General features: G+C 31.7%; 1 protein-coding gene across 1 annotated transcript in view; it reads right to left on the bottom strand.

Moving 5' to 3' along the window:
• Positions 1 to 4732: 4732 nt before the first annotated feature.
• FZD6 (frizzled class receptor 6) overlaps positions 4733 to 15255 on the bottom strand; it is a 57730-nt gene continuing 47207 nt past the window's right edge. Inside the window, exon 7 of the mRNA XM_051970964.1 lies at positions 4733 to 7138. Coding sequence (XP_051826924.1) covers positions 6970 to 7138 — 169 coding nt within the window. The 3' untranslated portion in view covers positions 4733 to 6969. The remainder of the gene's footprint in view (positions 7139 to 15255) is intronic.

Below are 15255 nucleotides of genomic sequence, written 5' to 3'. Positions count from 1 at the left end.
ATTAAACATGACATTAGTAAAGTACTTGGCACAATGCCTAGCATGTAGGAAGTACTTAATATTTATTCCCTCTCCCACTCTAATTTCTAATTCCTTCTAGTGAAGAAGTGACTATTATCTCATTCTAGGTACATATATGCATATTAGTCTTATTGACACAATTTGCAAGACCCTAGGCTTTTTTACAAGTCCTTATTAGGTAGACTGCATCCCTAGCCAACATTCATTTCTATGATTGCATCTCTCATCTAGAAATCAAATCCCAACCTCAAATTATGTTCATAGCTAGCTATTCATTTCCTTTCTCTTCTGAATATCATGCCTTCATAAGCATCATGGTAAGAATATGAGCAGTGTTCTTTTCCTCAGTGCTTCAAAATCCTTAGCATTACTTTTTAGGGTTATTCAAGTCCACAAGATTGACTAGGAGTGAGTAATAGTATAAGATTTGACAGAATCACAACATCAAAAACAAGTTCAGAGTTAGAAGGAAAATCAGGTGCAGTTTAATCCAGCTTGTACCTGGAAAAGTGCCTATACAATGACTTAAGATATATGCTCTCACAAACACATGCAATGTACATTTGAAGAATGCATGCTCATACAGCTTCCAAGTGAAGAACCATCTATGTAGGAAATATGTAGCCAAGAAACACAGAAAGAGGGAACCTAATATTTTGGAGGCTGCAGTGTTTCAGGACTGATGACATCCTCGTATTGCTCCCACCAACCTTGGTCTTTCAGTCTTTTCTGAAAGCCACTTCAATGCTTGGCTGAAATCACTGTTGCCTCCAGGCTCAGCTCACATTCTGACCTGGCTTACTGAGGTACACTTTTAAGAAAAAACGAGGGTTTACATCTTAGGGCTGGCAGGACCCCAATTCCAGGTGTCAGCCTTTTGACTCCTCTCAGACTTGCTTGATTCCACTCTACCGCCAATCTCCCCAAACCTGATACATCATCTTCCATGACTGTGTGCTTCTGCCTCAAGATATCACTGTTGAATGTACAGGTGGGAATGAGAAATCGTTCTTACCTTTCCTCCTAATCTCCAAGTTTGGCCACATTCTGGAAGAAATACAAAGGCAAAGTTAATTCTTTCCTCAGAGTTCACTGTGTAGTAGAATCCTAAACTCTCACCCAAGGGCAAGTACTTCTTTTCAGCCAATTCTCAATTGAGTTTTCCTGGTCCTATTGTGTTCAAATGAACTAAAGTCCAAAGAAATGTGCCCTAAATTTTACAAATGCCACTCAAAATCTGAAGGAGGAATGCTTTATTGCCTCTGCCAATTGTTCCTGACATCTTATAATTTCATCAAGTGAATAGGATATTCACTTAAAGGGGTTACTTGATAGTCACAAGTCCACCTATCTTCAGCTTGAAGATATTCAAAAGAGAGGGGAGCATTGTATCCCTAAATAGCCTATTTTACTTTTGGATAGCAATTGGAAGAAAAAGTATTTTTTCTTTTTGTCTCACATCTGTAACTTCTACCCCATAGTTCTTAGTTGTGTCATCCACAGCCAAGTAAAACAAGTCTAAATCACTCTTCTATAGGATGTCTTCAAATACTTGATGACAGCTATTAATTCTCTTCTTTCTTTTCTAGCCTCCACTGACACACACTTTCTATTCTTATCTTTATCCCCAAGTCAAATGAGCAGTCCATCTTCTTTTTCTCTTATACATTCAAGAAAAAAAAATCAAATGTATTTTTCAAGTTTTCATCTTCTAACCATCAGTTTACTAAGAAATCTTGCATCTGTTGACAGTCTGAATTAGTCCTTTTATCATGTTCAATTTACTTTTAAAAATGACTCTCAGATTTATCTGTCCATTATCACCCATTTTTTTTGCAACTAGGATCATTCTTTCTCTCTGATTCCTTCACTTGGATTTCTTCACAAAGAATACGGCAAAAAATACTTAAATTTGCCCAATTCCACAACCCCCTGTTTTGCAATTTCTCTAATAGTAGGAAAGATAATTCCATCTCCCAGTCTGTTAGGAATGGAATTGCAATTTCATCTTGGAATACTCTCTTGACATTTTGTTTTTAGAACGACACTTCTATAACCTCAAAAAGATATATCCATTCCAGATGCTCCATACTCTGGACTTCTTGATCTGAACTACTTGTGTGGTATAATGAAAAAGACATTAAACTTGGCATTCACTGACTTTGGTACATATCCCAGCTTCAGTTCTTAGTAGTTATGTGACCTTGTGTAAGTTATTTATAAATAAATATGAATATTACTTTCCTTACTTACAAAATAGTGCTTTCATTCCCTACCTCTTTAAAGTTGTTAAGGCTCTTCTTTCTAAACCCTCCAACTTTCCAATTCTCCAGCTAATATTCAGACATGAAACTTGACATCTAAGCTAGATTTAGAATTAAATGATCTTGATTTAAATCCCAGCAATGCATATCACCTGCATGACCTTTGTCAATGTTCATAATTTCTCTGAGCCTTTTTCTCATCCTTAAAATGAGGCAGTTTGACAGTGATTTCAATTTCTATGATGATGAAAGTCACTACAACACTCTAAATATATTCCCTATGAAGATAGCAGCTCTTTCTATTAGGTTGATAGAAAGCTACCTCCATATTGCTCAGAAAGAAGCTGTCAATCTCTACTAGTCTTCTCTTCATTCTCTGGCCATTTAGTTGAGCTTTCATTTAATAAGACCTATAGATTCTTTGAAGCATAAGAAACTACATTCTTCTGAAACAGTCCAGCTTCCCCTCCATAGGAATCAATCAAATAACTCAATTGATTTTTTAAAAATTAGCTGATATGTGCTAGGAACTTTGTTGTGATAGTAATGAAGATCACAGTATCATCCTATTATGGGAAAAAGGACAAAAGAATAAGGAGAGCAAAATACACAGTACTTATTACTTTTCTTGTTTTCCAGTGAACCTTCCCTTGCTTTTCTGTATCATTCTTTTCCACTCTCCCATTTTATGGGAGGTTAGAATTGCATTCTTCTTCATAGGCTTTTTCCTATTTTGTTTCATCTTTGGAATACTTCTTCCATTCCTTTAAGGAACATTTCATTGTCTTTGATAATCTAGAGTGGAGATGCATTCCTCTACCCTTTTCACTTCAGCTATGGTAAGAGTACAGGAAAGAATCCAAATATAGTACAATCCTCCAATGTTACTTCTGAGTCTTGAAGGAAGGCAAGGAAGCCAATAGTTAGATGTGAAGGGGAAAAGCTTTCCAGTGTTGGGGTGCAGCTAGTAAAAAGACAAGGAGTTAGAAGACAAAAGTGTCACGTACAAGGAAAAACAAGGCTACTACTGTATTGTAAATCATATTGAGGGGAGTAAAGTGTAAGAGGACTAGACAAGTAGGAAACATTCTCTTTGTAAAGGGCTTTAAAAGTCATCACTGGATTTTAAATTTGATCCTAGAAATAAAGGAGAGTCACTGGAATTTACTGAGTAAGGGTGTGGTCAGACCTATGCTTTTAGGATGATAACTGGTAGCTGAACAGATGTATTGAAGTAGAAACTTGAAACATGGAGACCAACTTGAAAGCTATCTCAATTATCCAGAAAGACAGCAATCCCATTCCTAAAGAACTGACATTGTGTACCTATTCTATAAGGCAGCTAATGGTCAGTGTTTGATAAATCTAAAGTATTAAGCCAAGAATTTCACCCTTCTCATTTCTCTCCCTTTTTCTCCTATTATATAGCCACTACTCTAGACCTTCATCTTATGTTGCCTGAAATACTGCAATAAGAAGGATACTTTTTGGTCTCCCTGCCTTCAATCTTTTCCCATTCCAACCTATCCTTAACACAGCTGCCATTAATTTTTCTAAAATGTATGCCATTCCTCTTCTCAATTCCAATAGTTTCTAATTTCCTCATTCTAGAATCAAATATAAAAAAATGTTTCTGGTACTTAAAGTCTTTCATATTTACATACATTATCTCATTTGATATACACACACAGAGGATGTTTTCTGGATACCATATAAACATTTCACAGAAGGAACTATTTGACTCCTGTCTTCATATTCTCAGAGACAAACACATAGTAGGCATTTAACAAATAATTTTGATTATTCAAGGAGCCATGAATTCCTAAAAAGATTATAATTGGAGCAACAAAAACTAGAAATTTATGGCTTTCTTTTTGCAAGTTCCCAAATTGTTGTTCCATGATTCCTTTGGGCTATTTTTATTGTTTTGTTTGGAGACATCCCATAATTTATTCTATTGTAAATCTCTATCTTGTTTCAGGAATCCTGTTTATAATCCTTGTGATATAACTTTTTTGGTCCCTTTATCCTCCCATCTCCCAGTTCCTCATTTATTCAATGAAAACTTTGTCTTGTTTACTCACTTTGTTCGAAACAACTTAAGATAATATTACAGGCTTAATAGACATGCTTATATACACAAATGTATTTATCAGTGTAAGGTTTTCCTGAAAAATTATGATTGTATTGTGAATATCTTCTCTTCAAACACATATCAGGTCACTTAATTCAGATCTTGGTCTGAAGCTTACGGAGGTTCATATAGTAAGCAATTGCTCCAGGAAACCATATTATTCTCAAGTCAGGTCTATTCATATAATCAGTCAATCAGTCAACAAACATTTATATTAAATAAACTATTTCCAGGCACTGTACCAAACAAACGCTGGGGATAGAAAAAGGAAAAAAAACAATCCTTATAACTACAGAATATTCTGGGAAAAAACTGGCTTTAACAAATGATATTTTATTATGGAAAAGATCATACAAATGGTTGGAAAAGTATACAAAGTCATATATAGTTGAAAGTCTATATAAAGCTCACATTTGTAAATGTAAAAACATTAATATTTACATCATTTTAATGTAGTATATTGAATATTTTCTTTATACTTCAATTGTGTATGCAAAACAAACAGGAAAAATCAAAAGCATCAGGGAATCTTATTTAAGGCAATAAATTAATAAACATTTTATTTGATATGAAATAAAATAATGTGAAGAAATATATTTAAATTTCAAAATATGCTGGAAAAATTTTTTCAGCTTACCATGACTACATCTCTTATTTTTGAGACACTAATATTACTGATACAAAATACACTTCAATGGAACATTCAGCAAAATCCTAAGGCCCTTGAATAGATTTTATACAATTTATTTGAAGAAGAATCATGTGGTACAAAGTATTTTGATTATTTTAAATGTGCCATTTAAAATATACCCTATTACTAATAAGAAGCACAATTAAAAACCAAGTGAAGTTTTGATACATCTTTCTGTGTAGGGAGAACACCTTGATTTACATTATATGCTCTATTGTACATTTTTTGGTAAAAATTATCATACAAAATTCCTCTGAGCAATAGAAATAGTATTTTTCTTCAGAGAGTTAAAATCAACTTATCTACCAATTGTGAAAGTAAACATTCTTAAGAGGTCATGAAATCTTTTTTTTTCTTTAAAGAGGGAACATCAAAGAGTCCTTTAGAATATTGTCTTAATGAACTAAAACCAAAAAAAAGTAAAAGGTAAATCACACAGAAATTTCATGAATAGCACAATACCATATTAGTTACACTTGAACAGCACCAAAATTCAGCTGCACAAAAGAACTATTTCTAAAATTAATTAGGCATTTCATCTCAGTAGAAACTTCTAAAATTTCTATGGACATACAAAATTATTTACAAATTTTAAATTTTTAAAGACAGATGGCAAAAAACATATAAATTGTCATTTTAAGAGCATTTAGATAGTGGATTGCATTTTGATAGGCAGAAAGGCACAGAAGAAAGAAAAATAGATTTGGAACCAAGAAGACCTGAATTCAAATTATGCCTTTATAGTAGCAAAGGGGCAAGTCATTTAACTTATCAAGTGGCCCTGATAATTCTCTAAAATCAGAAGTTGCAAAGCAGGTATCCAGATGAATTGGTAAAAGGGTTTCCAATAACTATGAAATCACAAGTATAATTCTATTTTATATTTTATATTACACTGAATGATTACTATGATAATAATATTAGCTAATATTTATAGAGCACCTTATGTTTTGCAAAGCACTTTATGGGTATTATTTCATTTGATTCTCACAACATATTATTTAAGGCAGTAAGTTACTAAACATTTTATTTGATATGAAATAAAATGATGTGAAGAAATATATTTAAATTTTAAAATATGCTGGAAAAATTTTTTGATTTATCATAACCATATTTCTTATCTTTGAGACATTAATATCATTGATACAAAATGTTGAATGTTCAGCAAAATCCTAAGGCACCTGAGTAGATTCTATATAATTTATTTGAAGAAGAATCATGTAGCACAAAGTATTTTGATTATTTTAAATGTGCCATTTAAAATACATCTATCTGTTACTAATAAGATAGGTGCTGTTATCATTTCTATTCCACTCCCTAATTTTTCTTTGAAGCTCAGTGTAAAAATTACCAATGACAATGTTAAAATGAAATAATGGCACAACAGTATAGCACAAAACTTAAATAGTTTTTTTTTAACAAATCTTTATATACTTACTTTTAAAATAAAGAAAACAAGTTGGAAGAGTTAGATTAAAATTACTGAAGTAAAATAAAATCTTGACAACTCACAAAAGTGAAATGTCAACTTACAATAAGATAAATTTTAGGACAATGTTCATTAACTTAAGAAAAGGATTCTTCTTTCCACCATCTCCATATTTGTCCTATTATCATTAAACCTGTGCAATTCAGTTCTTTAAGCCTTTTGCTATATTATTAGTCTCTTTATAAACTGACAAAGCACTCTTGAAATCTCTTCTCTCCATTGTAACAGGAGGCAATGTAACTCTATGTGCAAAATGAGAGATATATACAAAGGCATTTATAAGGCTTAGTGCATTGTTCTTTTCCAGTGTAACATGAATCCCCTTTGGGGTTAGTAGTTATAAGTGAAATTGTATGGCGATTTTCTTTTTTCAAGTATCTGAATTATTTCCAGAATTCTGTTCTTTCCCAATGTCCAAAGCAGAGTGGATGAGGAGTGATGTAGAGCCTTTTGGACTACCTGGTTGTGAAGTGCTGGATATCTGCAAATTGCTACTCTGTAGTAGGTGAGTTTCAGTAAAACTGGCTTTTGGGGTTACCCTAAAAAGAAAAAAAAAGATTATTTGCAACATAAATTAAACACATTGAAAAATACATCCATACAAAATCATACTGGACTTAATCATATTGTAAGAACAATAAAATTATCAATTAGAATTTGTACAGATCTCTCCAGACTTTCAGCTATCATGCTAGAAACTCATCATTGCTAACTTATGATCAATATGTTTTTCCTATCTACTGATTTTTTTTTTAATGGAGAATGGAGAATGTCATCTTCTGAAGCTGATCTAACAAAGAGATAATAGGCAGAAGTCTGCCTTAATGTAATGTATTTTACTAAAACAGAAGTATATTGTTATACAAAGTAAAAACTGTATTTGAAAAAGATAGTTTTTTTATACAAACAACAAATGGGGTTGGTTAGTGTTATACAAAAAAAATGTATTTTCCCAGTGCCAAAGAAGTTGCATCTGAGACAGTAAGATACAACCAGACTTTCTGCTGTAACTTTTAATAAATATAAGATATTAATAAGAATTAATAAGACAGGTTTTTTCCAAACAAATGTCTTTGTGATGGTTTGGTTGTTTGGCTGGTGGAGCTATGAGGTAAAAAATAGTAGTAGAATTATACTAGTTATTGCAGTGGAAAGAAAAAGCGTGTACGGAGTCTGGAAGACTTAAATTCAAATCTAGCTTTATGCACTTACTAGCTTTGTGACACTAGGCAAGTAAATTAATCTGTTGGCTTTATCTAAAAAAATGGAGATAATAATAGCACTTATTTCTCAGTGCTGTGAAGATAAAATGAAATAACATTTGCAAAAAGCTTTGCAGACCTTCAAGTGCAGACCGCAAATGCTACTGTAAAGTACTATATAAATGCTAATGTCATGGTGGTTATGAGAATGGAAGCAAAATGTGAAATGAATGCAGTACTTTATGAATCATTACATCTCAGCCTCAGATAATGATTGTGAGACTCTAGATCCACACAAAGCAAGTTACAACACTTTCCAATTTATTTCCACTATTTTCTGGAATTCTATTGTAATTTAGTTCCAAACAGCCAGGAAAAAATTTAAAAAAAATTTTATGAAAAATATCTGAAATTGTAAAATTTTGGGCACCATATACTTACTCATGTTTTGCCCAAGACATAGCATCTTTGTTAAAGATTAATTAATAAGTGGACAGGGATGGAAATCCACATCATCAGTTTTAGTATAAACCACAAGTCCCTTTACCTGTATTTTGAATAGCCTAAGTTAGCCAGGAAAGAGCTTATTTTAGCCACAAAAATTAGCCAATAGTTATAGACATGTGGTTAATTTTACCCAGATGTCAAAAAGTTAATTCTAAAAAATATAGAAATATTATCTTAGAATGCTTTTCTGTTACTTGAAAATATTATGTAAAGGAACAGAGAGTGAAAGGAAGTCTTATTTTGCTTCCTAAATTAGTAAAACAAAAAACAAAAAACAAACAAACAAAAAAAAAAAAACCTTATTTGATGTAGTAGGGGGAAAGTAGAGGTAAGATAAAACATTGGAAATTATTAAAACTCTAAGTCACCTTATATTATTATTTTTAACATTTCATTCAACACCTACTGACACAAACATCATTCAAATGATGTTATAGGAAATTCTTTTCTAGAAAAAAAAGTTCTGCCCTACCTCCACTAGTTTCTTCTTGCCATTCATGTTCTGATTCTGCTGCAGCATCTGCTAAGCTATAGTAGTTTAAAAACTCCTTAGAGGTAGATTTTGTCTACTATAACTCAATATCTAGGCCGGCATGGCTGAAAAAGAGTCTGACTTTTATTTCACATGAGGTAGGTCTCCTAGAATCCTCAGTCATATTTGTTGTATCATGTCCATGTCCCAACCCTTAACTGTGGCTACATCTCTAGAATCTCTACATCTTGCCCCTGGCCTTTTCCTCAAAATGATTTCACTGGCTCCTAGGATTTCAACTACAATTCCAGGCTTTAAAAGATGAGATTAATGTAACAATTATTCACTTCCTAGCACCACAATACTCCTAATTCTTTTTTCTATTTTGTTATTTGTAGAATTTTTTATCCTCTATAATCTGCATCACTTAGTTCCCAAATTCAGTATTCTTTTTTATTAATGGTGATATAATGTCTTATGTCACTATGCATACTTTTGCAGTGGTAAAGTATCTTTTGACTAGCAGTTTATTTTTTAAGTAGTTATCAATGGCCTAATTCTTTGTCATAAAATCCTCATTTTATGCAAGTTACTTAATCATTGTTGACCCTTAGGTTTAGATTTTTTTTGTAATTCAAATGTTATGTGACAAGTAGGGAACTAGAGAGTTCACAAAAGCACAGAAAGGTAATAGATTTAAAGCACAGATTTTAGATTTTGACCTAAAAGGGATGTAAAGGGTTATCAGATCCACTCTCATTTAAATATGAAGAAGCTGAGGTCCTAAAATTAAAAGACTAGTACAGGGTTATACAAGTAATAAGTAGCAGAGCCAAATATGAATCTATGTCCACTGACTATAAATCGTGTTCTTTTAAAATGAACCAATCAATAAGAAAGCCAGGCACTATTCTAAGTGTTAATTGTACAAAGAAAGGCGAAAACAGTCTATGAATGCAAAAGGCTGCCAATCTAATGGGGAAAACAGCATAGGAGATTATTTGTACACACAGGGTTATTATAGAATAGATCAGATGTCTACTCTATAAATGTCAGAGAGGAAGTATTAGCAACTGAAGAGAACAAGAAAGGCTACCTGCAGAGGATGGAATTTAACCTGAGTCTTGATAGAAGCCAGGAAATAGAGAAAAGGCCAAAATATTCCAGGTATGGGAGACAGCAATGCTAAGACAAAGTTGGGAAATCAGAATGTACAAGGAAAAGCAAAAATAAGAGGACAACTGGATCATAAAAATTTGTGTATACTCTCCTCTTTGACTTCATCTAGTCCCACACTACTTCATTATATTTTATTGCTATTAACTTCATTTTACAATTTTTTTGTCCATATGTAAGAAGCCTGGGAAGACAGAATGCTCTGAATGATAAACACACCAAATTTGTCATGAAATAACATTTTCACAATTAAAAAAACCCCTGCAAATGCAACTCTTTTTTTATGTGTCATTTCTACTTTCACAATATATCTCCTTCTCGCTACGCTCATAGCCTCCTAATCTAGTTCAGACTCATCCCAACTCTCACCTAAATTATTGGAATAGTCTTCAAATTGGTGTCTCTCAATTGCAAATCATCCTCTCTATTTATCTGCCAAAATTACTATCTTTTTTAAAGTCTTGGTGTGACCATGTCACTTCTCATTAAATAAGCTTCCTTGGTTCCCTCCTATTACTTCCAGTACTTATAAAGTCTTCTGGATTATAAGGGTCTTCACAACCTGACCCCTTCCCTTCTTATCTTTCAGATTTTGTTAAAAGTTATAGATTTTATTTACTCCTTTCAACAATCTAGCCTTCTGTCTCCATGTCTTTGCATTAACCTTCAAGCTTGTAAATGTTCTCCATCCTCACTTCTACCTCAAGTACTCTTCAAAGCTCAGCCCATCTTTTACAGGAGCCCTTTCCCAGTTCAACAGCTGCCACTGCCTTCTTTTGTGAAATAACCTTTCATCTACTATAGATTTTCATATTTGTCTCTACTGTCAGATCTCTTTTTGGATAGAGACTATTTTTACCTTTATTCATGTCATTAGCACTTAATATAGTCCTTGGAAAATGGCACATGCTTATTACTTATTACTACAGAAATTCTTAATAATGAATTTTTCCTTTAGATATTTATGCTATGACATTTTTGCATGTATATTAACATTGATGCTATTTCTTTTATAAATATTTATGAGGATATATGTTTTTTCCCCCAACATTATATAATTCTTTACTGGCACACACTAGGTACTTACTTAATTTCTGTGAACTGACTTCATTACCTGCTATATGTTTAAGTATAATGTAGTTTCCTTATTTGTAACTCATTATAGTATCTATTTGTAATGTTAGATTGTTTGAAGATCTGAAGATGCATTTTTATATTCAAGGAGATTTAGCAAATTTACTCCAGCCCCTCACTTAAAATCTATATGCTCTAAGTTTTTTTCTAATAAATTAATGTTTTTCCTTTTTAACCCATTTTGTAGCTTATTTCCATTTTATGCATGGGCTTAGTCCATACTACAATAAATGTGTGTATACCCTCCTCTTTGACTTCATCCAGTCCCACACTACTTCATTATATTTTATTGCTATAACTTCATTTTACAATTTTTTTGTCCAGCTCAAATAAGTATGGATTTTAGGATTCTTCTTCCTCTATGAATGAACTTCATTGTGGGACTTGCCTGGTCCCACTGTTCATTTCTGAAATTATCTATGCAAATTTTCTAGATTGAAACTTCCTTTTTAACAAAGAAAAATCAATCAATTTAAGACAGCAAGAACATAGCCATATCTGACAAAGTATGTTTTTTAATAAGATTTTTTTTTATTATGAAGAGGAATCATCATGTGTTCTCTGGGTCTGGAATTATTTTTTTAAATACACTTTATTATATTATCATTTAAAATCTCTCTGTTCAATTGAACCCCTTATAACAAAAAAAAGCAATTATGCAAAAACAAAGTATGACCACAGTATAATAAACATAATATTCTATTCTATAGCCCTATCTCTTAGCATTGGAGGTGGTAGTATAGAAGCAGAGGTATGTATGTTTCACTATCTGTCCCCTAGGACAACCACTAGATTTTCAAATTATCAGAGAATGACTTATTTTTTTAAATGATCTCATTTACATTGTAATCAATGTGCTTGGTTTTGATTATTTCCCTCACAGTTTATACAAGTCTTCCCACACTTCTCTGAATGCCTATTTTTTTAAAGACATCTTAAATTGCTATCTACTCTTTCTGGGCTTTTGTTACCACTTTGTTACATGTCACTTTGAATATTCTGATTTAACAATTGTATCTCTTTTCCCTTGGTTCCTTGGTTACTCAGTCAAATTATATAGACAGTCGAGTTTCTCTTTTTACGTTTTCTTTGCATAATTCCAAATTAATATCCAGAACAGCTGGATCATTTCACAACTCCATCAATAATATGCCTCTTTCTCCAGTTCCTCTAACATTGACAATTCCCATCTTCTACCACCTTTGCCAATTTCATGATTTAGAGTGAAATCTCTTTAGTTGTTTTAATTTTCATTTTTCTTATCATTTGATAATCAGAACATGTTTAAATGTGATCATTTGTATTTTGTATTTCATATAAAATCTGGTCACATTCCTTGATCTTTTGGGGAATGGCTCTTGGTGTTGTATCAATTCTCTATTTTGGATGCCAGACTTTGAAGTAATATTTGATGTTTCCAGCATCTGTTGATAAAATCATAAGGTTTTTTCTCTTTGTTGTTTATGAGCAATTATGCTAATGCTGAACCATTCTCACATAGCTTGTAGGAATCTAAATGAGTCAAATTAATAAACACTTATTAAGTATCTGTGTGCCAGGCATAGTGATAAGCACTGGAAAGTCAAAAAAGAAAAGGAAAGACAGTTCCTACCATATAAAAAACCTACAAACTAATGTAACCTACAATACATAAAAGGTATCTGAAGAGAGTTGAGAGTGGGGGGAAAGCACTTATCTATGTTTGTAGAATTGACAACAAGCAGAGACACTATGGAAAATGAAGTTACCTACAAAGTCCAGAATCCTCTAAAGAAGGCCTTAGGAGGAGGTGCTAAGACATCCTAACTAAGGCTGCTTAGGTACCAAGTATCAAAAGCTGAGTTAATCTATACAATGATATTATTTTAAGTAATGATTTATCCTGGGAGAATTATGATGTTTGTAGAGTTGAAACATCCAACAGGGTCAAATGACTTGTCTAGAGTTACACAGGTAGTAAGTGTCTGAAACCAGATTTGAACTAAGTAAGAGGGTCTTTCTGACTTTAGACCCCACACTCTCTCCATTTAGCCATCTACCTGCAATATCTGACAGATCCAATATCTGTCAGAACCATATCTGTCTTAGAAAAGAAATTTGGCAAAATGTTTTTTGCCTCTATATTTTAACTTTTTTTTTTGGTAGCAAAGGTAGGTATTGTTCTTTTAACGTTTGATAGAAATCAGTTGTAAATTCAGCTAGCCTGGGCTTTCATTTCTCTTTTAGCAGTTTATTGACTTAATTTACTTTACTGAAATTTGGTTAAAATATATTTCTTATTTTGTTCATGTAAATTTTGTATTTTGCACTCATTAAATTCTCTTGAGTTCTCAGTTTTGATAGCATATAATCTCAATATTTTCTAATTCTTTTTATTTCATCACCGTTGTGAATTTCATTTTGTCTATTAAAAAATGGCAATTTGACTTCTCTTTTTCTTGTTCAGATGTTTTTGTTATTAATCTTTTCAAAAATTACTTCTTAATTTTGCTTAGCAATTCTGTAGTCTTTTCATTTCAAAGCTTTTCTATTCTAATTTTCAAGATTCTTATTTTTCGGTACTTGATTTAGGATGGTTAAATCTATTCATTTCCTAGTATCTTTAAATTGCATATTCAGTTCATTTATTCTATCCAATTTAAGAAATAGAAAATTTTCCAATGAAGCCTGCTTTTAACTGTATCCTATAAATTTTGGTAAGCAAAATCTGTTATCATTATATTTAGTGTAATTATTTGCTGTTTCTATTTTTTGTCCTTAGATTCATTCATTATATATGTTGTCACAGCTTAATTTCTAACAAAATCTGTATCTTTTGCTACAGTTCTTATTGCTATTTTTTTATTGCATTATGGTTTATAAAGCATTAATTTATTTGCCTTTTTACATTTTAATTTTTTTTAAACTTAGCATATGATCAATTCTTATAAAGATACTATGAGTTATTAGAAAATGTGTAATTTAATATACTTTCATTCAGAAGTCTCCAGATGTTGGTCAAATTTAATTTTTCCAACAATCTGTTCAGGTCCATATTTTAGTTAATATTCTAAAATGGCATTGTCTTTGACAATACTTGGAAAGTAAATCAATTATTTCCTCAGTAAAGGTATTTTTCTGGGTTCTTTTGGTTGCCTTATGACAGTAGTAGATTACTATCAGTTAAATTTACTCTGTATAAAATTTAAAAAATCAGTACCATTATTTCTGTTTTCTGCTTCCTATTTTTCATTGTTAATTTTTTTTCCTTTTTGTTAAAAAATATATATTTGTATATGTACACATAATTTTCATTATGTTCTCTGAAGTTAGTTGTGCCTAGTACCTATAAATTCTTTCATGATATAAAGGTATAAGGCTTCTGTATATCTTTAAATCTTTAACTTTTCTCATATCTTTTTTTACAAACTATTCTTTCTCACATGTTAATCACATGCCTTATCTTTTCCCACTTTCATATTTTGCATAACAGCATATGCTGATTTAAACTTAAAGTTTCCTATCAAGTTCCTTATGGAAAGTCACAATCTTTTAATCTTCTATAATGGATACTGGTCTGGAAGTTAGAATTGTTACTTTTGCAAAATACTTTTTTTTTTAACATGCAAATGTATAATTAGAATGTATTTACAGGATACAGAAAATCAAGGAGGAGAGAAGGTATTGTTTTCTCATCCATTCTGATAGTTTTCAATAAAAAGAAAAAGATATTAATCTATTCATAATAAATAATCTTTAACATGTTGTTTATGATTTTTTCCCACTCTAGTATCTTTGTCAAGAAAACCCCAAATAAGATCAGAAAGAGTTGGACATGACTGAAATGACTAAATAACAATAAAATGAAAGGCTATTTTCCTCCTGAAAAATTAATACACATCTACCACATAATTCTAATTTTTCCTATCATAACTTTTATTCTTTAAATGAGTACACTGATACTTTTTGCCTTCTGTCTCATGTGATTAAAAAATGCACAGATAATTTTCACATGCTTGTCTAGCCCTAGCCAATGAAAACCAGTATTTTATTTTTAAGTCTTTTATTATAGGCTGAAATTAATTTTCCACTGTTTGTTCAGTTTGGCTGTTGAATACTTTGCTTACTTATATAGGTTCTTTTGAAAGAATGATTAAAATCTTTTCCTTTTTTAATTTCTGATTTT

Source organism: Antechinus flavipes, chromosome 1 (assembly GCF_016432865.1).
Source record: "Antechinus flavipes isolate AdamAnt ecotype Samford, QLD, Australia chromosome 1, AdamAnt_v2, whole genome shotgun sequence".
Classification (NCBI taxonomy): Eukaryota; Metazoa; Chordata; class Mammalia; order Dasyuromorphia; family Dasyuridae; genus Antechinus; species Antechinus flavipes.
Note: the sequence above shows the minus strand (reverse complement) of the source record. Positions and strands in the feature narration are given on the sequence as shown.